We start from the raw sequence: 23,747 nt of genomic DNA on the forward strand, positions 1-23,747 counted from the left end.
TGTTTTATATTTTCTTGAGAATATTGTCTTTCTAAGTATATAGGCTATGTATTATGATGTCCTCAATGTTAGAAGATATGTGCACATATATTGAATTCTTGACATCAGATACAAAAAGGCGTTGAATTTGAAACTCGTCAGGAGTCGTGTCAGTCATCAAGGTGTCTGTGAATTGAAATTAATGCCCTCTCTGCCTGTTGTGAGCCACTGTCAATTGCAGACTTCCAAAAACACATCCAGGTCTTTTGTAGCAGGTTTATGGTTGATCACATATGCAGATGCTAAAACGTTTGTATAAAGATGAAATTATTCTAAAGGGACTTCATCTAGGCATTATATTAAAATCATCTTTGGTTTGATAAGAATTTGAGCTCTTTGAGGGATCAAACATTTTAACTTCTTTCTCCGTCCACTCCAATTTTACCCCTCTCTTCTTGCTCACTTCAGGACAGGAAGGAAAGGGGGTTGGGAAAGATCAGAAGGAGAGGGTTCCTGCAGGTTGTTTGCGAAGGGAGGGGCTGGAGCAGTAGCAGACTTGAAGGCAGGCAGTCATCCTGCAGCTTTCTGCAAAAGATTGAATTAAGATGTATGAAAGCTTTCAGAAATGTTGATTCTGTGGCAGGTTGTCAATATGGGTCAACAGGCTAATTACGTGGTTTCTCCTGCAGCCACACAATTGTAGGAGGCTAAGGCCACTGGTTATAGTGCATGGTGAGAATTGCGCGCACAGTATCAAACTATGGTTTTTCAAGGATCGCTGGTATAGGACCAAACTTAAAACTGGATGGAGATTAGGAGAATAACTTGATCTAGGATGAGAGCTGATCCTGACTGATGCAACCATCCTTTGTTTCCAGATTCCTTTGATATGAGCTTAAACATGCAACTGGATGGCATTTTGTTCATTTACCCATCCCTTCCCTCCTTAAATAAATAAATTAATTAAAAGACATGGAGGGCTATCCTTATGGCTCAGGTTAGTGTGGTGTGCCGTTCTACAATAGACATACAACAGAGGCAGGGAAGACAGCAGCCCCTGAGGCTGACAAAGGTTTCTTTGCCATCTGGAGTAGAGGTGGAGGTTATGTAATGAAATAGAAATTAAAATAACAAGTAAGACGTTTGCATAACTGCAGACCAAACGTCTAGCATCATGAAGTATTATACTTTGAATGCCAACCAGTGCTGCTTATGTTTTGTATAGCACTGTAGAAATGATTATTAGTAGGTGTGTAAACAAATATAGCAGAAATGCCTGCAAGCTGTCCATGTAACCCTGTGAGGTTTTATTGATTTTTGCAGTGTATTAGGGCTATCGGTGTTGCCATAGTCTGTAAGTGAGAAGGTATGCCAGGATGTGTAGGCTGGTTGATGATGTCCTCCTGTCTTCAAACACCCCAGACATGCTGATATCCTTCTGCCACACATTGTGGATTATTGTATCAGGCTTTATTGATTCTTGGTCATTTTACAGTGTTCAGATGTAGCACAATGTGGAATCTTTGGCAGCCAGGACCAGTGCAGAGATGCTTCCTGTTTGTTTTATAGGTTCCCACTCATATTGATTTCCCAGCCTAACAGCATGGATTAGATCCAAACACAATAAGTTGACTTAAAATATTTTATAATTATTTTGTATGCCATTCTTATTACAGTGAGATAACACCATGTTTTGGTTATTTGAGAACACTTGAGGTATCTATCTTGCTGAGACTTTTGGCTGTGTCTTTTTTAGGGCAATATTTTAAAAATGCAGGCAGCAGATAGTATTTCTTAGACTCTGACAGGTAAATATTTTACTACAATGTTATTAATTTTCAAATACTTTTAATCTAAATCCTCTGAGCCCCTGGAAGCAGCTATGTTTCAAATAGTCTCATAAATGAAGTCACATGAAATGGGATCCTGTTGGATTATGCAGTGTATGGTGTTATTTTTGACATCATAGCCAAGAAGAATGAATTGACTCTGGTGAGTGATATTTTGACTATTGCTAATGTGGCTGATTCCAGAGTTTCCAGGGAGTTTGTGGATATCTACTTAGATATATAAAGGATTTGATTGCAATGCCTTGACTGTTAGCATTACTACTTCACTTTTGTAGCTTTGAAGTCTTGTACAGAACACATATGGGGCACCAATTTTTCATGATATATTGACATTTCTATTGTATTAAATGATGTGAAGTAATATAGTGAGCTGTTTGTCATGTTATTCAGAACCATTGATGTGATTGTGTATTTGTATTTGTTGTAAACTTCTATATCTTTGCTTCTGTTTGACAGGTTTTGCATGCAGAAGAGCATCAAACTGGTGCCTGGGGTTACATTGGATCTCATAGAGAAGTAAGCATGCTTCAATTTTCAGACTGCTTCCTCTCTTGTTTAAAGTGGTTGATTTTTGAGAGGGTGGCTGGCGCTTTAGATTTCAGTGCCTAACAGTGTGCCTCCCACATTATGCTGAATAGACTGATAAATAGGTATTAACCTGTAACTTGTTTGCTGATTTATGTATATATCTAAGAGAAGTAACACAGCAAGCACACAAAGACTACAGTATGCTAAGCTGGCGGTAAAGTTAATTGAATAGGACATTTTTTAAAATTCAGACCCAGTACGCTAAACTTGCAAGGTCTGTAAGCTTGCTTCATGATTACCCTGATGATTGAATGTAAATGATTCCAATTGATAGATGCTATTCCTGTACATGGACATTTTTTTTTGACTTCCTTTAGATCATAATAATTTGCCAAATGTGAATTATTTGAGAGAGGTTAAACACATTGCATTGATGTCTCCTTTCAATTATTCTATAACAGTCTTACTCTGTAGTAAGTTGAAGAGCAACAAGGCATTTGTCACAAAGAGTTTAGTATGCAGTCTATGACTGCATTAATTAATAGCGTACAAGTGTAGTGTAACCTAAACATTTCATTTCAGATCTTCGTTTCAGAACGCTTCTTAAATCTCATTTTGTTTTTCTCACCTTTTCTACTTGATTACCTTGCATTTCATGCAAGGTAATTTCTATTTTTCAGTATAGCTTGAGTAGTAATTTTATGAAGTTCTTTGTTCTTCATTCATTTTATATTTATGTATATTTAATTTTTGGATTTTTGTTATTGTTGCTATATTAGTTATGTTGTGTGTGATTGTATTATGTATGTAAGTTGTAAACTATGAGATCTGTGGATTGACGGTATACAAATTATTTTAAATACGGTAAATATAAACAGTGAAGATGGGGCAAAACTAGACAGAGAAACCAGCTGCAGGTTATATGTCTATTTGGTGTGCATTGCATGGATACTTTACAAAGTATTGAGTGAAACTAGGGCACATGCACATACAGATAATCACACCAATCAGTCACATCAGCTCTGCTTACAAAAGCCATGGAGCAAGCAGTCTTCAAATATGTTAAAAAGTCAATACATTTTATTAAATTGTGATGAAATTGTGTTAGTGGAAACAGCTGGAAGTCTGTTTCAATGCAAGAAACCACATTATCCAAATCCCCCTGAGGATACCCAAGTTGGAATGCAAGTTGATGTGATGTAGTTTTTACACTGATACAAAGTTGTTCCTGCCCAAATGTTTTAGTAAGTTGATTTAATCAAAAAATTGACTCTTTAAGTCTATTTTCTGTTGACCGACCTGTTCTTCGTATGTTATGCATACTGTAAAGGCATCTTGCCAGGTTGTGTTTGGACTAAATTTTCTTGGTGGGTCAGGCACTTCCCATGCTCACTCACATTGTCCCGTTTCTGTTACCTGTCGTACATTATCAAACAGCTGCATGGAGCTGGCCCTGCGGTGGGAGAGACTGAGGCCAGTGGCCCAGGTTGATAGGGCCAAAAGCATCGTGATGTGAGAGCTGCGGGATGTGATGAGCTGGGAGAAGGAAGCTTTCTCTATGACCTCACCTCTTTCTGCTGCGGCATGACGTTAAAAGTTAACCCCAGGAACTTTGACGTTTTGATTTCCAGAGGATTTTTGTTTGCAACTTAATTAGTATTTTTGTTTCTCAACTGGCTTTTCTTTGTAGGTTTTTAGCTTCAGTACCTTTTATCATCCACCTGTGTAGCTAAGTCCTTACCATCACACCCCAAGGAAAAAAATACAAGAATGCGTGAAAGAGAATTGGATTTTGGAGATGTTTGTCTTTGGAAATGATTGCTGAAATATTGTACACTGCCTAGCAGTTTAGTGTGGTTTATAAATCTTTTCAAATAAAATTAGACTAGTCTGTAAAGCCAAACAAAAACCTAAGATATTTATTTCTTGATGAGTGAGGGACAAAGCTTAAGTGAATGCCTCCTTTTTCTGGGAGGAGGGTGCAAGGAGAGGATCAAGATTTTGTGTATTTACAGGCAAACAAATCTTTGAGGGATATTTTAATCCCAAATTTCACTAGTAATAGTAATATTACAGGGAATCTGTACAGTACAAATCAGTTGGCTGCTAGGTCCCAGCTTGCTATGGGGAACTTAGTGCAAGCTTCCCGCACAGGTACAGCTGGGACTTGTTCATGGCACATGCTAAAGGTGAGACCATCCCTGGCCCTTCGGTTTTCATCCCTCAGTAGTGCAGCCAGACTGGAAAGTTTGCAGTTTTTGTTGCAGCCTTCTCAGTCGGCTTGTGCTACTATCCACAGGAAATTGTGACTCTAGCAGTGTGCTGGGGAGCGGGGGGGGGGGGGGGGCTGATTTGATTGCCTGTAGTTCTCTAGTTCTTCTTGTTACGGCAAAAAGGTACATTCTAAGTCTATGAGTTGATTTGGTGAAAGACTATGCTCTACTCAGAAAAATCTGTGGCACAGTACTTTAAGGCAAAAAGCTATCTTTAAATTTAGTTTAGGTGGAGCAAGTTTTTTTGTTTTGTCCCTAATGTATGTTCACAATCGGGGCAACTTTGATGTGCATCGGTAGAGTTGTGTGTGGGTATGTATATAGATTTCAGTGTTGGAATAATAGTAGGTGCTGCAAGGCAGGAATAAGTTGCATTAGCAAAATGTGTGGCAGGGGTCTCGTAGTACAGTAGCAGGATAAGAGTGAGGTATATTGGCAGAGCTGTGTGAGTCTCCGTACTGAAATAGCAAGGGGTGCTGCAGGGCAGCACTGAGCTGCATGAACAGAACTATATGTGGGGTTTCCAACATGTTGAAGTTCTGTCTGTCTGTAGACTTGGAAGTAACATTATCCATAGTTTCTGTTGATAAAAGATGTTTAATTCTATCCTCTAAGAAAGTGAAAAAAAAAATCCCCTTCGGCAATGAGGGCTCCCTGCTGCTGCTGTTTTAGTCATCCTGTTTGTGGCTACCTATTTTACCTTATCTCCTGATTATTGAGGGACTATGGGAACCGCTCAGCAAGCATAGAGAAGAAGCTGTTAAATTGTTCAGATAATGTAATTCTGCTATTGAGACACCAACTTAGCTCCTCTTGTGTGTGTGTGGGGGTGTTTGAGAGAGAGAGAAAGATTGTGTATTCTGGTAGTGCCTTACCTTTCTCATTATGGGAGTAGGGAGGGGGAGCGAGCCTTGAAGATAGTGATAGCAAATGGTCCCAGCCAGAGCTGTGTGACAGTTCTTAATGTCTAATTTCTGACTCTGTTTGGAGCACTAAAATATGTAAGTAAGTTGTAGAGCCTGAAACTGTTTTGGTTATGCAACATATGGATGCTTAGGAGTGTTGGGAGATGCTAGGTGTAGAGTGTTTTCACCCTTGAAGATATTTATCTATACATGTGACAGAAATGGAAACTGAAGGATGGTATACTCTGTTTTACACTGGATATCCTGCCATTGCATTACACTATAAACCATAAAAGAGGAGGAAATATGGTTGCAAGGTGGTGAGCTGTGTCTGCATCTGCTCTGTCCCTGAGCATTTCACTTAAGCAGAATTTTTTTTTTTTTTTTATCTGCCCGATGCCGTAAATACAAGTCTTAGGTCTTACCTGCAGTGCATGCAGTTGTGTTGGGATCTACAGATGCCTTTGTGATGTCTGGCTATCGGTGTGCTGCTGCTGTGATGGGCCTGCAGATAGGTGGTTCCAGTGTGGGAAACTACGGTCTTGCCATCAGATACGCTGGATTCTGAGCTCTGTCCACCCCAAAGATACTGCCACAGACCCTCCTCTCTAAAACTGCCTTCAGGAGCTGAAAATTCTGCTCTGGACCCGAAGAATGTCTCGTTTTACTTTTTTTCACTGTGTTGCAGCCAGAATGTGGGGGCTCCAAGAATATGGAGGTGGCCCTTAATCCTGAAGAACATCATTTTGGCAGGAAATTAGATACTTTACCCTTTGCGTTTTTGCAGATTCACAAAGTGCCTGCGAGTGTTGTCGAAGATTCTGTGGAATGCAATTATGGATATAAAAATGGTACTCCATTGATTTATTTACTGTCAAAAAGCCAGCCTACAATTTGGAGAATAAGGCTCATTCTTATGCTTTTCTCATTCAGTCTCTGGGGACAAAAGTACATTTTTTTAACACGATTGGGGGATTGGGAGTTGTGGGGGGCTGTTTTAACTCTGTTGAAGAAACGAATAAGGGAGTTAGCTATTCCTTTCACAGTCAGCCCATAGTGATCAGGACTGAGTATTGACATGCCCACTTTGTGACCAATCATCGGCAAACTAAAGACATCTCTTGAGCTGTAGTTAGCTTTCACTGAATGGCAGTATTAAGATGGTTTATATAAACAGCATTAATATGCCAGTGAGCTCATTTGCATGATTTTGCATGATAATGAGGTCATTTGCATGCTAACTCTGTAATCAGTATTCCTGCTGCGATAACAAGAAAATGAGATTTACTAACCTGCAATAGTGTTCTTAATGCCCTTTAACATTCTTTTATCACACATTAAGGCCTGCGTTCGCACTAACACAGTTTAGTAAATAGGACCTTGGGCCTGTCCAGTATTTGTTTTCTTTTATTAGGTTTAAACTAGTGAATCTTGTTCTTCCCCTGTTTTAGGATCTGCTCTAGTCCATGTACGCAGAGAAGATGATGTATTTTAAATGTTTCTGATAAGCGAAGAAACACAAGGTGATCAGTGTAAAAGTAGCCTTTATTGGAATAAGATAAAACAAGAGATAGACACCATTTTGAACACAGCTGAAACATCTAATTATCTCACAAAAAAAGAGAGATCTTTCCTTAAGGTTGAATATCCGGTGATGCCAGTATTATACACTTTACTAAAAATACACAAATCTACAACAGATCCACCAGGCACACCAATCATATCGGCTAATGGTTCACTACTAGAACCATTATCCACACTTTCTTGCGGGGCTTATTCCAATAAAGGCTACTTTTACATCGATCACCTTGTGTTTCTTCACTTATCAGCATTTTGGATCGGCTTCCGATTTGTTTTTTTAAATGTTTCTGGACATATCTGCAACATTTGGCTCTGTTGATCATTAGATTTTAATTTATCAGTTGAGAGAATGTGGTATTGCAGGTACAGTATTACAATGGTTCAGGCCTTATCCTCATGACCATGCACAACAGTTTAGAATTGATTGTTATTTCAGATTGGCATTCCTCATTGATCAACCTTGTCTGTGACCCATTTCATTATTTTTATGGCTCCAGTTTGTAATCTGCTGGCCGGTCTTGATGTTGGTTACCATCTGGCCGGTCTTGGTGTTGGTTACCATCTGTATGCAGTTGGTATCCAGTGTTTTGTCCTTGTACTCAATGAGGGCTGCTATTTTCAATTTTATGCTTATCTTCAGGTAAGCAGTGGCTCTCATAATAAACTTGCCTTGAATGTGCAAAAAACTGAAATTGTTCTTCATTGGCCATCCTCTAAAAATTATCCATTGCATTTTGTTTTTGGGGATCATCAAATTCCTATTCTTTTGCAAGTAAGAAGTCTCTGGTTGATATTAGATTCAAGTCTTTCGATGAATGCGCATGTAAGATCAGTTGTTAAGAGCCTTTTTTTTTTTTTTTCAAGCTATGCCTGTTGTGTAGGCTGAAACTTTTTGCACTGTTCTCCAAGATTTGTATTTCTGGTCTCAGCTATAGAAATGTCATTTTTGAGGAATGCCATTAAATGCCTTGAGAGCTCTTCAAATTGTCCAGAATACAGCAGCACACATTTTAAACCAGTAGCAAAAATAGCGACCACATAACACCAATATTATATAAGCTTCATTGGCTAACGGTTGAATGGCATATAAAATATAAAATTGCAATGGTGACGCATAAGATTCTATTAAATAATTCATTGCCATGGATTAATGCCATGCTGTGTATTTATAGTCCTTTGCGCACTCTGCAATCTTTATGGAGTGAACTTCTTGACATTCCTGCCATGGAGTCTGCCTGATTAGAGAGCTTTTTCAGTTGTGGCCCCTGTTTTGTGGAATTCACTTCCAGCTTACCTGTGTGTTATGTCATGTACTACAACTATTTGAAAACAGACGAAAGCATATTTGTTTTCCTTAGCTTTTCCTGACCTTGCATAGGGCTTCGCTGTTTCATGATTAAACATTTTGTCAGGAGGTAATTAGTATTTGCAACAAAGTCACTATGAAATCTTAAGCAGTAGGCAAAAGTGACTTTTGATTTTGTTTTTATTTTTAATTTGTTATGTTTTTATTGGAAAGACATATGAACTTGATTTGTTTTTGGGTTTGTTTTTTTATTTGTGATTGTTCTATTTTAAGTTGATTTGAACTTTGGATGATGTGCAGCATGTAAATGTTTTAAATAAATTAAATCTACTCTAGCCCATATATGTAGAGATGTATTTTAAATGTTTCTTTTGTTGTATTTGTAAATTAATCTTTGCATTGCTCTCTTTAATGTGGTGACTTCCATATAATTGTTAAAATATTTCTAAATTTAAAAAAAACCCTCAAAACAGGAATTTTGAGAGGAATTTAGATATTAAAAGGTTTTTTATTGAGGTTCAGCTTCATCCGGTTTTCCAGCTATTCATATAAATAGTATTACTGTGAATAGCTAGAAGGCTCCTGTAGTGATTGTAGTCTAGTTCCTGAGAGCTGCAAGTAGGGTCTGGTTTTCAAGGTAATCAAGCAGTATACATTTTTCTTAGATTCTATGTACGCAAAAGCATCTGTGGAATATGCATTGTGGATATCCTAGAAAACAGTTCTGTTTGTTGTGGACCTGTTGCTCATTTTTTGGAAAATCTTCTGTTTGTATTTCATGCAATGTATTATCTATACATGAATTAATATAATTTTCCGAGCATATATATATATATAAAATACCCACATCCTTTGTGTCTTCACAGCCATTTAGCTAATCTTGCAGACGTAGTAAAAGAGAAATGTCATTTAAATGAGGAATACAGCCATTTATATTTCCGTTCTTAAGAAAAAATTGCTGGCTCGTTTGTGAACAGCCTGAACTGTGCTCGAAGCCTTGGATGGCCTCCACCTTAACCAAAATGGAACCTGCCTGCGGGAGCTAACAGTTAAAAAGAAGAGTAGCTTTTAAACTAGACCATGGGGGAAAGCCACTCAGGAGTGCATGGTTCAGAGCAGGGTATCCACAAAGGATATTATTAGAAAAGAGAAGATTTTTCGTGTCCTCATTGTCAGAATAAAGCTGATTCCAAATTATCTGAATTAACTGCAAGTTATGGAAAAAGAATAAAAAATACATTGAGGTAGATTTTAAACACCTTGCGCACGCAAAAAAAAGAACATATATACGCATAAGTGGCCCGCACAGGAGCTACACAAATTTTAAATAGCCTACTTTTTTTTTTGTACGCGTGTCCAGAAAAAGTAGGCAGAAAAGGGGCAGGGCATGGGTGTTCCAGGAGCGGGGCAACACTGAGGCGCGGAACTCCTAATTTTCCTGGGCCAGCACGCATATGTTGTGCACGTAATTTTGCTACAGCTCCTCAGGAGGTATAGGAGTACGATGAACATTGGGGGGGGCGGAGAGAGCCTCTTCATAGGCTCAGCCTGACACTTTGTATATGCACCATTGTAAGGGGTCACTTTGATTTGGGGTTTGGGGGGGTGGTGGTACAGAAACATTGAGAGGGATTCATTGTAAAATTGACATTAAATAATTTTAGATCTTATAAGTGATAAATTCTAACAAGAGGAGCTGATTTGTACACTGCAGTCTCTGCATCGCTTATAAGAACTAAAATTCTTTAATGATGTCAATTTTACAATAAATACCTCTGAATGTTTCTGTAACCTCCCAAACCCCAACCCACCTCCAGAAAACTCACCCCGAATCAAAATACGCCCCCCTTACAATGGTGCATATATTGTTAGGCTGAGCCGTAGAAAGAGGCAAGCTCTCTCTCTCTTTTCCTCTCACCTCTCTCCTGAGTGCACGTAAGATGTGTGTGTAAAGGCTGTAGACATACGGACGTGAAGAGTATTTTAAAACCTGCGTGTATACTTTATAAAATAGCACGTATCTTTGCGCACAGCAAGATACGTTTATGGATGCACGCGTGATCCTTTTAAAAACGACCCATTAGGTGTGTTTATGCAAATATAAGAAGTCTAAACTAAATAAGATTGGTGAATTAGAGTGACGATATTGGCATAATAGACATCTGAACCCTGGTAGAAATAAAACATTCAATGGGACACAGTGATATCAGGGTACAAAATATATTGAAATCACAGAACAAATAGAAGTGTTGATGGTGTGGCATGATATGTTAAGGATCTCATAAAAGTCAAGAAGTATACAGATTCTGCAGGAAGCTAGCTGCACACTGAAATTTCTATGGATAGAAATTTCTATTGATAGAAATTTCATGTGTCACCAGGAGGAGTATAGCAGTGGGAATTTACTACTGTCAACTTGATCAGGCTGGTGAAGCGGATTGTGAAATGGTAATAGATTGGCTTGACTACCAAGCATGGAAACACAATGATAAGGGACATTTCAATTACCTCAATGTTGTTTGGACGAATGCTTCATTAGGACATGTCAGGGAGGTTAAGTTTATAGATACCATAAATGACTGCTTCATGGAGCAACTGGTCCTAGAATGGGGCGGGGAGACTACTTGAGATCTAGTTCTCACTGAAATGCAAGATCTGGTGCAAGGTGGTGAAGCCACTTAACAGTGGTCATAATACATTCAAATTTGAGCTAATTACTGGATAAAAAAATAAATAAAACTACTGCAATAACATATGACTTTTAAAAGAGAAACTATAATAAGAGGAGGAAACTAGTTAGAAGGAAACTAAAAAGAGCACTTAGGTTAAGGGGTAGATTTTAAAACATTGCGCATGTGTGCGCGCGCTACCCCGGTGTACAAGGATGCATGATTTTTATAACATGCATGTGCGAATGTTATAAAATGCCAGGTCGGCACGTGCAAGGGGGAGGAAGATATTTGCATTTATGCACGGTGATGAATAAGGGCCTTCCAATTAAGGAGTGGACTGGGAGGGAGCTAGGAAACTTCCCAACCCCCTAATCTGACCTCCCTTCCCCTTCCTCTATCCTAAATTCCTCCAAAATCGTAAACTTACCTTTTGTGCTTGCTTCTGAGCAGAAGCAAGTTGCGCGCACCGGCACATGATCCTCCGGAACAGCGGCAAATGGCTGCTGTGCCAGGTGCTGCTAGCACCACCCCGGACCACCCCTTTCACTAACCCCAGGACTTACACACATGGCCGGACCTTTGAAAATTGGCCCAGCGCGCATAGGTGATTTAAAATTCGGCCCTAAATGTTCAAGAGGCATGAAGATTGTTCAAAAACCTCATCTTGGAAGCCCTGATAAAATGTATTCCAGAAATTAAAGAGAATCAAAAGAATAAGCATCTGCCAGCATGGCTAAATAGTGTTGTAAAAGAGACCATCAAAACCAAAATGGCATCTTTTAAAAAAAGAACAACTAAATAAATTCTTTGTTTTGGTATTTATTGAAGAGGATGTTGGGGGGAGGGGAGATGCTTATGTCTGAACTTTTCTTTTTATAGGTGATATTTTAAGAGGACTTGAATCATATCAGTGTGAATCGGGAAGAGGCACTAGAACAAATTTGAAAACGAAATAGTAGCATATTACCAGGACTTAGTGGTTTTCACCGCAGAGTTCTAAAGGAACTCAAATATGAAATTTCAGGCCTGCTACTGGTGATCTGAATGTGTTTTGTCCTTTTTGTGATCTGCTGTGAATATGCAGGTCACAAATTTTTTAACTAAATAAATCTGCTTAAGGACTGGAGGGTAGGAAATATAGTCATTTTTATTAAGGGCTCTCGGTCTGTCCAAAGTAACTACACATGATGAATCTGATGTTATCATGTAACATGGTGAAAGCTATTACAGTTCATATGAATAAACATGGGTTAATGGAGATGAGGCAGCATGGATTTAACAAAGGAAGCCCTTTCCTTGCTAACTGATTAGCATTCTTTGAAGATGAGGATAGACTTGTGGGTAGAGGCGAGCCATTTGATATGGTGTATTTGGATTTTCAGAAGATGTTTCGTAAAGTCCCTCCTGTATGATTCTTAAAAAATAAACAAAACTAAAAAGTCATGGGCTAGGCAGTGATGTCTTACCAATTACTTTTAGAAACTGATTGAAAGATAGGAAACAAAGAGTAGGACTAAATAGTCAGTTTTCCCAGTGGAGAAAGGTGAATAGTGGAGTGCTCAGGGATCTGTACTAGGACCAGGGTTTAATTTTAATCATTAACAATTTGGAAAAGGGAGCAATGAGTGAGGCGATCAAATTAGCTGATGTGACAGAATTATTCAAAATGGTTCAAAGCAGACTAAGGATCTGCAGAAGGGACCTTTCAAGACTGTGGAACTGGGCATTTAAATTGTGGTCAAGGGCAAAGTGATGTACATAGAGAAAAATAATTCGAACTCTGGTACACAATGCTGGGTTCTGTATTAGGAGTAAACCATCCATGGAAAAGATCTTGGGGCCGTTGTGGATAGTGCATTGAAATCCTCAGCTCAAATGTGCGGCAGCAGTAAAAAAAAAAAAAAAAAAAAAAAAAGCAAATAGAATATGAGGAATTATTTGGAAAGGAATGAAGAATAAAACTGTGCATATCATAATGCCTGTGGTATGATCGCACCTTGAATATTATGTACAGGTCTGATTTCCCCATCTCAAAGATATAGCGGAATTAGAAAAGGTACAGAGAAGGGCAACAAAAATGATACAGGGGATGGAACAAGCTCCCTTATGAAGAAAGGCTGAACAGGTTAGGGTTCTTCAACCTGAAGAAGAAATTGAGAAGGGGGACATGATAGAAGTTTATAAAATCATGAGTGAGATAGAACAGGTAAATAGGGGAGAAATAGTTACCCTTCTAAATAGTACTAAGAGTAGGGCACTCTCCATGAAACTAACAAGTAGCAGAAGAAAAACAAATTAGAGAAAGTATTTTTTTCATGCTCTACACACTCAAGGTATGGAATTTGTTGCCAGAGGATGTGGTCAAAGTGACTAGCATAGTGTGAATTTAAAAGGAGTTTGGACAAGTTCCTGGAGGAAAAGCCTATATAAACCATTATTAGCCAAGTGGACTCTAGGGGAAAACTCTCTGCTTATTACTGGTTACTGAGCAACAAGACATTGGATCTATTGTTTGGGATCTGCCTCATACTTCTGAATGATTTGGATTGGCCATTGTTGAGGTAGGATATTGAGCTCAATAGAACCCAGCATGGCATATCTTATATTCTTGGCACTATAGGGTTCATTGTAATGCCTGAGAGCTAATGGCAGCTCCAGTCTTCTCTTAGTGCGGCTCCCTGACACCCTTCCCCGAATAGATACTCTCTCCTGCTTTGTCCAGAGATTTGCTGCCAGCTCTGCCTCTGAAAAAGCTGGTTCTGTTTTCTTCCAGCATCTGGCAGCTCCCAGTGAGTTTGAGCCATGCAGTGCCTGAACCCCTGAGCTATTTTTGTAAGGTTTTGAAAATAGCACAGGAGTTTGGGCCCTGCCCAGCTCAGGGTCGCACAAGTGCTGGAAGAAAGCAGCTGTTCTGAGGAGTTGTGGGAGCAAGCCTCTGGAGGTGATGTGACGGGAATAGAATGAGAGAGGGTGACTGGTAGGAGAGGTGGGTGGGGATTTGCACTGATTGGGATGGATTTAGGAAGAGTGCATCTGAGCAGCCAGGCCAGCCGCATCATCTGCGGAATACCTATTTTCAGGCCAGTCATTTCTTCTGTCACTGGTCCTGACTCCCATTATTTTTTTTTTTTTTTTTTTAAAGATTACTGCTGTGGTCCATGTATGAAGCTCTGGGAATGTGCCGCCTTTTCTTGTCCATGATTGAAGAGCTGAGATTTGTGTTAAAGGGACCTACCTACCCATGCGTGTAAGATCCTGGGAGCTGTGGCTGGTGATTTGAGTTGACAGGACCCTGTAAGCCACATGTGAAGATTCTGGGAGCCTGCACAGTGACTGTGCTGAGTGTGAGCTGCAGGAAAGCCTGCTTTTGCTTGAACATTTTGTTTCTTGTAGGTTTATCTTGTTAACTTTTTTTTTTTTTTTTTTTAATATCAATAATGTCCACACATGAGTCTGTGTGCGCGCCTCATCCTTAATACTTACAATCCATATGAGATGTAAAAGTGATAAGGCAAGGTTGTTTTGTCATAACATGTTTACATAGAGAGAGAAATTGTATTGTTCTTTGAAGATGGTTTTTATGAATGTGTGCAAGATTGATTTTTATGTACGCTCAAAGCTTTTTGGTCTGCTTCATTGACCTATCCATTTGGGAAATTTTCTGTTTTACATAATACAAGTTATATAAAGATTGTGTGCAGAAGAAACAGATGTTTCAAAGCCAGTGTGAGTTAATAGGCTGGGCTGTTCATTTTACTAGATGTGAGCTTTTCTTCGAAAGGATTATATTTTCAGAGAATGGAGCAAAGGAGAGGGGGTTTTTTTTCCTAGCAAGCTAAACAGATGATTCTCAATGGTATTAACTGGACCTGATTATGGCCATGCTTGCAAATACTGTGGATTAAAGGAATCTTTCCAAGCACTGAAATTGGGAGGAATAAATAGATGGAGTGCTTGGAGGAAGTTCAGAGAGTGGTAGTGACAGTGTCTGAATTACACCCTTCAGAGTCCTGTGTTCTCAGCTCACTTTCAGTATATGATCAGATCCAGGGAGGATCAAATGTGCTAATGCATCCATATAACAAGAATGAATGGATTCCAAGGGAAGGTAAAGCTATGCAATGGTTTGTTGCTGTCCGCTGGCTTGGAGTGTGCCTCACTATTTAGAATCCATCCTGTTGCACATCACCATTTCAGAGGCTTTGAGCACCCTGTCCTATGAAATGGAAATGATCTTCCCCTTCATATTATTATCTATTGGTGTGCTGTTTAAATAAAAACTGTGTGAAGCCAATGTCTTCATAATGCCTCTATATCGCTCATGGTGAGACCGCACCTTGAATACTGTGTACAATTCTGGTTGCTGAATCTCAAAAAAGATATAGTTGCGATGGAGAAGGTACAGAGAAGGGCGTCCAAAATGATAAAGGGGATGGAACAGCTCCCCTATGAGGAAAGACTAAACAGGTTAGGGCTGTTCAGCTTGGAGAAGAGACGGCTGAGGTGTTTAAAATCATGAGAGGTCTAGAACGGGTAGATGTGAATCGGTTATTTACTCTTTCAGATAATAGAAAGACTAGGGGGCACCTCATGAAGTTAGCATGTGGTACATTTAAAACTAATTGTAGAAAGTTCTTTTTCACTCAATGAACAATTAAACTCTGGAATTTGTTGCCAGAAGATGTGGTTAGTGCAGTTAGTATAGCTGTGCTTAAAAAAGGATTGGATAAGTTCTTGGAGAAGTCCATTACCTGCTATTAATTAAGTTGACTTAGAAAATAGCCACTGCTATTACTAGCATCAGTAGCATGGAATAGACTTAGTTTTGGGTACTTGCCAGGTTCTTATGGCCTGGATTGGCCACTGTTGGAAACAGGATGCTGGGCTTGATGGACCCTTGGTCTGACCCAGTATGGCATGTTCTTGTGTTCTGCTACACCTAACTTTACTTGCCACTGTTACGGGTCTTGGAGTCCTGGAAACCCTACTGGGGAGCGGCACGGGACTGCAAGGCAGGACTCAGAGCAAGACAAGGAAGGGCTAGTCTTCCACCTAGCCAGCCCCCTCCCCCGCAGATTGAGCCCTTGGGTTCTGAGGGCCTGTAGGTCTCTGCGGCCGCAGTACGTCATAGTGGTGAGTCCACACAGGCAAGGCTCGGACAAAGGCAGGCTTGGCTGGCAGGACAAGGCAAACAGGCTTAAGCAAGGCTGGAACTAGACAAGGCAAGGGTGAGACAAGCCATGGTCAAGACTCTAGTACAAGCAGGACTGGATAATGGAACAGACAGAGTAAGACTTACAAGGCAGAGTAGGGCAGGGCTTAGACAAGGGAAACAAAGAACACAGAAGCCCAAAGGCAGCAAGGTTTGGAACAGACTGAACAGGCCCAAAGGCAGGATACAAGAGGGAATAGGCCAAAGGCCTCAAGACAGGGAACAAGGCAAGATAGGTCCGAGATCCAAGGGCCTCAAGGAAAGGCAAGAGAGTAGAAAGCCTGAGGGCCACAAGGCAAAAGACTAGAAGCCCCAAAGGCCACAAGGCAAGGCAGACAAAAACAAGGGTCAGGTCACGGAGCCAAAAGTGACATCATGAAAAGACAAGGCTACTATGGCAAGACAGGTTTTTACATAACGCTGGGATTTGGGCATGGCAAGGGCAGTGAGGAGGAACTGGACAAGGCTAGTGATGAGGCATACTGAGGACCTCTGCTGGTAGGGAGGCTTCATGAAGGTAGGGTAAGGCTGCGTAACAGGTGAAATCCTTACATCCACCTTTTGTATTGTCATGTAAATCATGGTTGGAAGATCTTTCTTCTGTCCTTGCCTTCACTATCTCTCTGTTTTGTAGAACGTGTCTGGAGCAGATTGAAGCAATGTATTTGCCTTTCAATCTGTCTGCGTATTTGCCTTTCAATCTGTCTGCAATGCCCCGAGGGGTATTTCTAAATTGTTTAACGCCCTGTGAGCTGTCAGGCAGTCTGATTGCTTGGTGGCTGGATTGGTACCGCCTGTCCTGTGCATAGAATGCTTTCAGGTTTTGGCAGACAAGTGGAAGAGTAGCCTAGTGGTCAAAGCAGCGGGCTGCGAGCAAGGGAATCTAGAGTTCAAATCCCACTGCCACTCCTTGTGACCTTGGGCGCAGATCACTTTACCCTCCATTGCCTCAGGTGCAAACTTAGATTTTGAGCCCTCTGGGGACAGGGAAATACCTACAGTACCTGAATGTGATCCACTTTGAAGTGCCTGAAGAGCGCAATATAAATCAAATCAAACAGACTATTCTCCTGCCCTCTGATCTGGGAGAAGAGAGGAAATTCAGTGATTTATTTTCCTTTCAGTTACATAAATGTAAGTTTTAGTTTGGGTTTTAAAGTAGTTCCTCTAAGAAACGTCTTCTCCTGTGCACTTCCCCAGCTTTTACATTGTGGGTTTCACTCAGGCACCCAGCAGAAAGTTCAATATTAGAAAACCAAATGGTGGAACTGTTGTATTCCCGCTTTGAATGCTGCAAAAGCTGCCTGCAGTAGAATCACTTGTACTTTCAGACAATGTGGCATCGTGACCAGCGAATTTCATTTTAGCTTAAAATAATGTAACATGGCAGTCCCTTCTGCTCTCTGTAAACTGGGAAGGAGCAGTCAGCAGGTGGCTGAGGGAAATTTGAGCTGGTGCTCCAGTCTTAACATTGCAGGTCTGTTTTTACAGTAACACTCAGGGAAAGGAAACATTTCCATTCATAATCCTTTCCCCCCACTTGCAAATTTCTCTTTTAGAGCCAACTGGAGTGACAGATGCTTAAAATTCATTTTAATTTTAAATTTCAGCTTTTCTTTTGTTATCTAAAAGATAAGCTTCCCACTTTTTAAAATATTTTACTTTTGAATAAAAATATTGCACAAAAATCTTTTTTTTACTTTTGCTGAAAATAGGCGAGGGGGATTATATTGAATTCACCAGCAAACTGCAGTCTGCCCAGCCTACCGGTACCTCAGGATTCTCCTGAGGGAACCACTGTCATCCCCCCCCAGTCTGGAACAGTTTTATATCATAAGAGGCATCTTACAGGAAAGCTAATTAACTTACAGCAGTGAAAACAGCATCTTGTCACAGAACAAAGCTTGCATGCCTGAGCGTGTCCCCAAAAGGGCATTTTCAGAAATAAAGACCCGCTCATAATCTGTTAGAGATGTAAATTTTAGAGAACACATGTTCCTTAGCCTAGTCCTCAAACTGTCAGATTGTGAGATGCAGGCATCGGCTGGATTGTAATTTGCACTTTAACTGCCTTTAAAACGATTTTCTCATTAAGCTGCAGAATTGGGGAGTACTATAGCACACATCCTCCTTCGGTTTCTTGCAGCAGATTCTGTCTGTAATTACCCCAGCTCGCTCTGCAGCCCCACAAATAAGATGATTTGCTGCAGATGCCCTGCGGTGCATGTGCAGAAGACACACACTGAGATGTCCACACTTAGGGTTTCAGAGCCCAGCAGCATCTGTTAGGTAGCCCCAGCTCTTTTGTAAAATATTTACTGTGTGCTTGTTTATTTACAAAAAAAATGTAACTGAAATTTGCTGCTTCAATGACTTGCTTTCACACTATAACCGTTACTGAGCACTGAAATCCGGGGATTCATGACTTATTAACACTGGACATCCATTATTACAGGAAGAAGGAATTTGCTCTCAGCTAATTCAGAAAGAGATGGAAAGGGAATGAATGAGAACTGGAGAGTCAGAGGTAGGAGAAAAGAGGGCGGAAGAATTGACAGTCACAAGAACGTGGGAGCTAGGTGACGTAAGAGGAGAGTATGCAAACATGCTTTGGGGGAAGAAAATCCTGTCCAGTAAAATCACTGACTTGAACCTCATTTGGCCATGACCACAGCCACATTAAAAGCTGAAATGATCTCTGCTGCCAGTGCATTCTAACAAGGGGTCTGAAATCAAGGGAGTAGGAACCTAGAGAAAACCCTAGTTTCTCTGATTGTTTAATGTATAGCATTAAATCTATAGTGCACAAAGCTATTTACAGCAGCAGATTCTTATTTAGAATCTTATTTAGATACTTATTTTTAGATCCTACTTTATTAATTTCTGAGCTGTGTATATATACAGTATAATATATAGAGAGAGAAAGAGAAAGGTGTACATACAGGTTTAATAGGCATATATTGTTCTAGTGCTGAAATAGCTTTTTCCTTTGATTGCATGCCCCTAGTTTCCCCTCTGGATTCACCGCATCGTCAGTGGTTCTGCTGACGTGTCTAGTGGGGTATTGCTGCTTACATGTGTCGTGACCACTGGTTAGGTTCAATAAAGTAGACTTTCTTGGTTGAAGTAGATGCTATGTGTTCTGTAGACTCACTGTGTTCTGAATTCAGGTTCTTAATTACTGCTAAAGACAATATGCTAATGTAGAGCATTGTAGACAAAGCTTTGTAAACTTGGAACAGTGCATCATGCTGATTTCCCTTCTGGTCGCTCTGTGCTTTTCATGGATGGTGCTTTTAGCATTACAGATATTTTCAGATTTAAAGAAGTGCTATTTTCCCCAGCCCTTTCCTCCATGCGCTGTCAGCTGCCAGAGTTTCTTCATTAGGTAGTTGTTTAGGACTTTGCTTGAAATATATGGTTAGGTGTTAGCATCTTGGCAGTCAAAAGGCTAATGATGGCAAATTGCCAGTATACTTATCTGAAAAACATGGTTCATTAGTGCCAGTGCTAGAAAGAGAGGCTTGGAGATTGCTTGTGTGGTTGTTGAATGCGAAAGGGTTTGTTTGGCAATAAATCAGTGTTTTTATTGAAATGGAACACTTAGTTTTATCACCATTGTTAAGGAGGGAGCCAGGCTCCTGCATACTGCAGGCAGTGTCTCTACATGTCTGAGTGTAAGAAGAAGGGGGGAAAAAACCCGGACTGCACAACACCTTTCCGCTGCTTAATGAAGATGGATGGCATGATTAAAGCAGACATAGAAAGTTATAAAACTGTCTTAAGCGCAAACTCTTTCTTACGACTTTTTTTCAGTTTGTTCTTACAATTAAATTTTGGCTAAGCCATCACAAAATTGTCATGAGACTCAGGAAGCCTTGATGTACCCAGAGCTCAGCTTAGAAATGTATGGGGAAGACCCAGTATTCTCCTGCTATGTGGAACAGGTTTACACAGCTCTCACTAAATGTTCCTGGGTTAAGGAGGACTGTCCTCTTGATTCAGTTGATCATTGACATATGACATGAGATTGGATTCCAGCAACTTGACTAATCTAGACATCCTGTACTAAGGATGCTTTTTTGTAATTTATTTTTTTTTTAATGCTGGAATGTATTTTCTCCAGCTGCCAAGTCAGTTGGAACCTGCTAACAGGGAAGGCTTTGAATTGGAGCCCTAGATGTTAAGCGCCATGCCATTTTTTATGACGCTTATATATCCAGGGATACAAGAACACTTAGATTTTGGTAGAAAATATAATTTTTTATTGATCAATATAAGTATTCTAGGGAGATGCTGATGCCATGCCTCTGACAAACAGACCACCAGCATCTCATCGTATACAGGAAATGATCCTTCTTTTATAGATAACATACAATATTGTACTGGGTTAGAAGATTCTAGAGTTGCGTGACTGCCTATAGAATAATTCACATTTTTTTGTCTTGTCATGATAAGATCATCCCTAAACTGCCCTGATTACTTCTCCCAGGTGGGGCCCATTTACCATCACTCTTTAGTTAGCCCTTTGTTCTGTTAGAATCTTGCTGGTCAGGGCAATTAACACATCTGAGGTTGTGTTTACAGATACTCCTGAGAATAGTGCCTCTTATTGTGACAGTATAGCCTGAAGTTCCCTCCGCTGCCTTCTCCTTTTATGACCCTATAATTAGGCATAACTTGGCGTCAGCTTCAAATTCTGTCCAGATGTCCCTAGAATTTCTGCAAGTCAGGCTCAATAAGTCACTTAGAGTTCATATAGCCAGGACAGGCCAAGAAAGCTGAGGATTCTGGGTCATTTGCTTTTCTCCATGTTGGTTTTCTGTTCAGGCACACTCCTCCATGTCCGTCTGCCCACCTGTGAGGCTCTGCTTCTTCTCGCAGTCGAGATCCTGTAAATCTAGCCAAGGCTCAGAGTCACCTGCCTTCACCAGCAGTTGCTGCTGTTGAACAGTGTTTGCTGCTTGCTCATTAGGGGCTGGTCCAAGTGGATTTAGATCTTGAAGCCAGGCTATCTGGCTCTGTGTAGAGCCACTGAGATGTCTGATTTGTCTAGATACTTGCTTAGTAAGGTCATGGGCATAACCAGATGGTTCTGTAGAACCAGACTTTGTTTAATTATTATGTGCCGCATTCTAATAGCTTGTTTTCTGCATGTGAATGCAAGTCAGTTCTAAAAATAAGCAAGCTGAGCTTGTTTGGAATGGAGTATTAAGATGTCATGAAATTTGGTTGAGTAGTTCTCCATCGGTTGGTAGGTTTGTTTATTTAGTGGGACTTCATATTTAGCTTTTTCAGACAAACCCAAAGTGGGTTACAATAAATATAAACATGTCCATACAAATATGACTAACAATCCACAACTGTACTAATAATACATTATAACACTGATCACACAGACAGCTCACATAATATAAAGTAGGAGCCCGCATAGCATGCTCTAAGCTCCAGTCCCATAGAAACATAGAACACACATGTGACCAGCTCCTCCAACTAGTACTGGAATGACATATTAAAGAGCCAATGTCTAAATCATTCTTTGAACAGAGATATAACTCCATTCTAGCCCTGTCTTCAAATCAAATTCCATAGCACTGAGGCAAAAAGAAAAAATCACCAAGATCTGCTGCTCATGTCTGTAGAGCTGTTGATTGGTAAAGACTGGTCAAGGATTTATGCTGTTGAACTTGTGCAGTCCAGACCCTCTGTATTAAGGCAACATAATTTTTAAAGACATTATTGCTGGTCTCATCAGTATCTTGTATATATTGTTATTTCTGTATTGAACACTATTTTAAACACAATCTGGGTTATAATTATTCTAGATTGCATCTTCGGAGCCCTTATAAACCAGGGCCAGGAGAGGTTGCAGAGGCATTTTAACCTCCGTAAGGCTTATTTTTCAGAGCGTGAGTAAATAGCATCCAGTGATTGTATATGTAGCAGCAGGCAGCTAGTGCCCATCTCATCATGCAATATTCTGTTGATGATCTCTTCAAGAGCAACTAGCCTAGAAGAAAGACCCAGGTACTGGCTGCAGCTCTGGCAACCAGTGTGTGCTGCTAGAATGTAACTCGGTGTTGTGTTTTGTTGACAATGAGCAATTACAAGTGCAGAGAAATGGTGTGAGGGCAAGTGGGCAGATTAGATGGGCTTCATCTGCCAATGTCCTCTGTTTGCGCTTCTGCTGAAAAACGTTCTTGAATATTGTATTAAAAGCTTGTTTGAAGACTCAAATGCTGTTCAGTTTAAAATTCCTGTTTTGTTTTTTTTAACTAAGGAGCCATTTACAGTTGTCCTTATTTAAATGAGATAACATTGGATACATTTGAGCATTATCAGGAACACAGAATTTCATTTTTAGAAAAGGTTTTTGGCTTGGGCGCAGAATGTTTCTCCTTATGGCCTCCCAGCCTGCCTTGTTACCTATTTTCACATGCATGAGATTCAGGCTGTTCAGCTCGTATCTAGTCCCCCTAGATCAGCGGTTCTCAACCTGTGGGTCGCGACCCCGGCGGGGGTCGAACGCCCAAAACACAGGGGTTGCCTAAAGCAGGGGTCCCCAACCACCGGTCCGCGGACCGGGCCGTGGGAGTTTTTTGCCGGTCCGCGGCGCCGCCAAGCACCGGCAGGTGTGTCGCGCGCTCCCGGTCTCTCCCGCTGCCGTTGCCGCCGGGCTGTCAGCACATTCAAGCCCAGCGGGAATAGCAGCGGCGCTAGAAGAAGCTGTGCACCCGTGGCTGGGACTTTTCTTCTTCCTGCGCCTGCCCCCCCCTCCCGTGACCCGGAACAGGAAGTGAATCGCGGTGCGTGGGAAGGAGAGAGAGCCGCGCGAAAAAGTAGCAGCAGCGGCTGCAGCATCGGTCCCCGAGCAATAGAAGTAGCCGGTAATGGAGAAAGGAGACAGCAGCATGAGCCTCCCGCGGCCGATGGGATTCTTCTTTCTTGGCCAGCGGAGGCTGCTGCAGCTCCCATTTGTGCTCGGGGGAGAAGAGGAAGTGAATGAGAGAAAGAGAGAGAAGCAGCCAGCCAGCCTGTGTGTGATTGACTGGTCAGAGAGCTGATGTGTGTGTGTGTGAGAGACAATGAAAGTGATTGCTCAGGGAGATGACTGATGTGTATGTGAGAGTGTGAGACAGTCAGGGAGGTGACTGATGTGTGTGTGTGAGAGAGAGAAAAAGCATGGAAGTGAGAAGTCTGGGTATGTGAGAAAGCATGGGCGTAAGAAGCCTGGTGTTGTGGGGGTGAAAGAAAGCATGGGAGTGAGAAACCTGGGTGAGTGTGCATGCATGAGAGAGAGAGACTGCTTGGTAAGGTGATGGTGCGTGTGAGAGAAAAAGACTGGTGTGTGTGTGTGAATATGAGAGAATGTGATTCAGGGAATGAGAAGCCTATGCACGTGAAGAGTGAGCATGGAAATGAGAGAGACTGGTGTGTGTGT

General features: G+C 40.9%; 1 protein-coding gene across 2 annotated transcripts in view; it reads left to right on the plus strand.

Moving 5' to 3' along the window:
* Positions 1-23,747, plus strand: part of RPTOR (regulatory associated protein of MTOR complex 1) — a 699,963-nt gene that overhangs the window by 363,456 nt on the left and 312,760 nt on the right. For both annotated transcript variants that reach the window (XM_029599200.1, XM_029599201.1), the window contains exon 7: positions 2,286-2,345. In XM_029599200.1, coding sequence (XP_029455060.1) covers positions 2,286-2,345 — 60 coding nt within the window. The remainder of the gene's footprint in view (positions 1-2,285; positions 2,346-23,747) is intronic.

The sequence above is a fragment of the Rhinatrema bivittatum genome, chromosome 4 (genome assembly GCF_901001135.1).
Source record: "Rhinatrema bivittatum chromosome 4, aRhiBiv1.1, whole genome shotgun sequence".
NCBI classification, from domain to species: Eukaryota; Metazoa; Chordata; class Amphibia; order Gymnophiona; family Rhinatrematidae; genus Rhinatrema; species Rhinatrema bivittatum.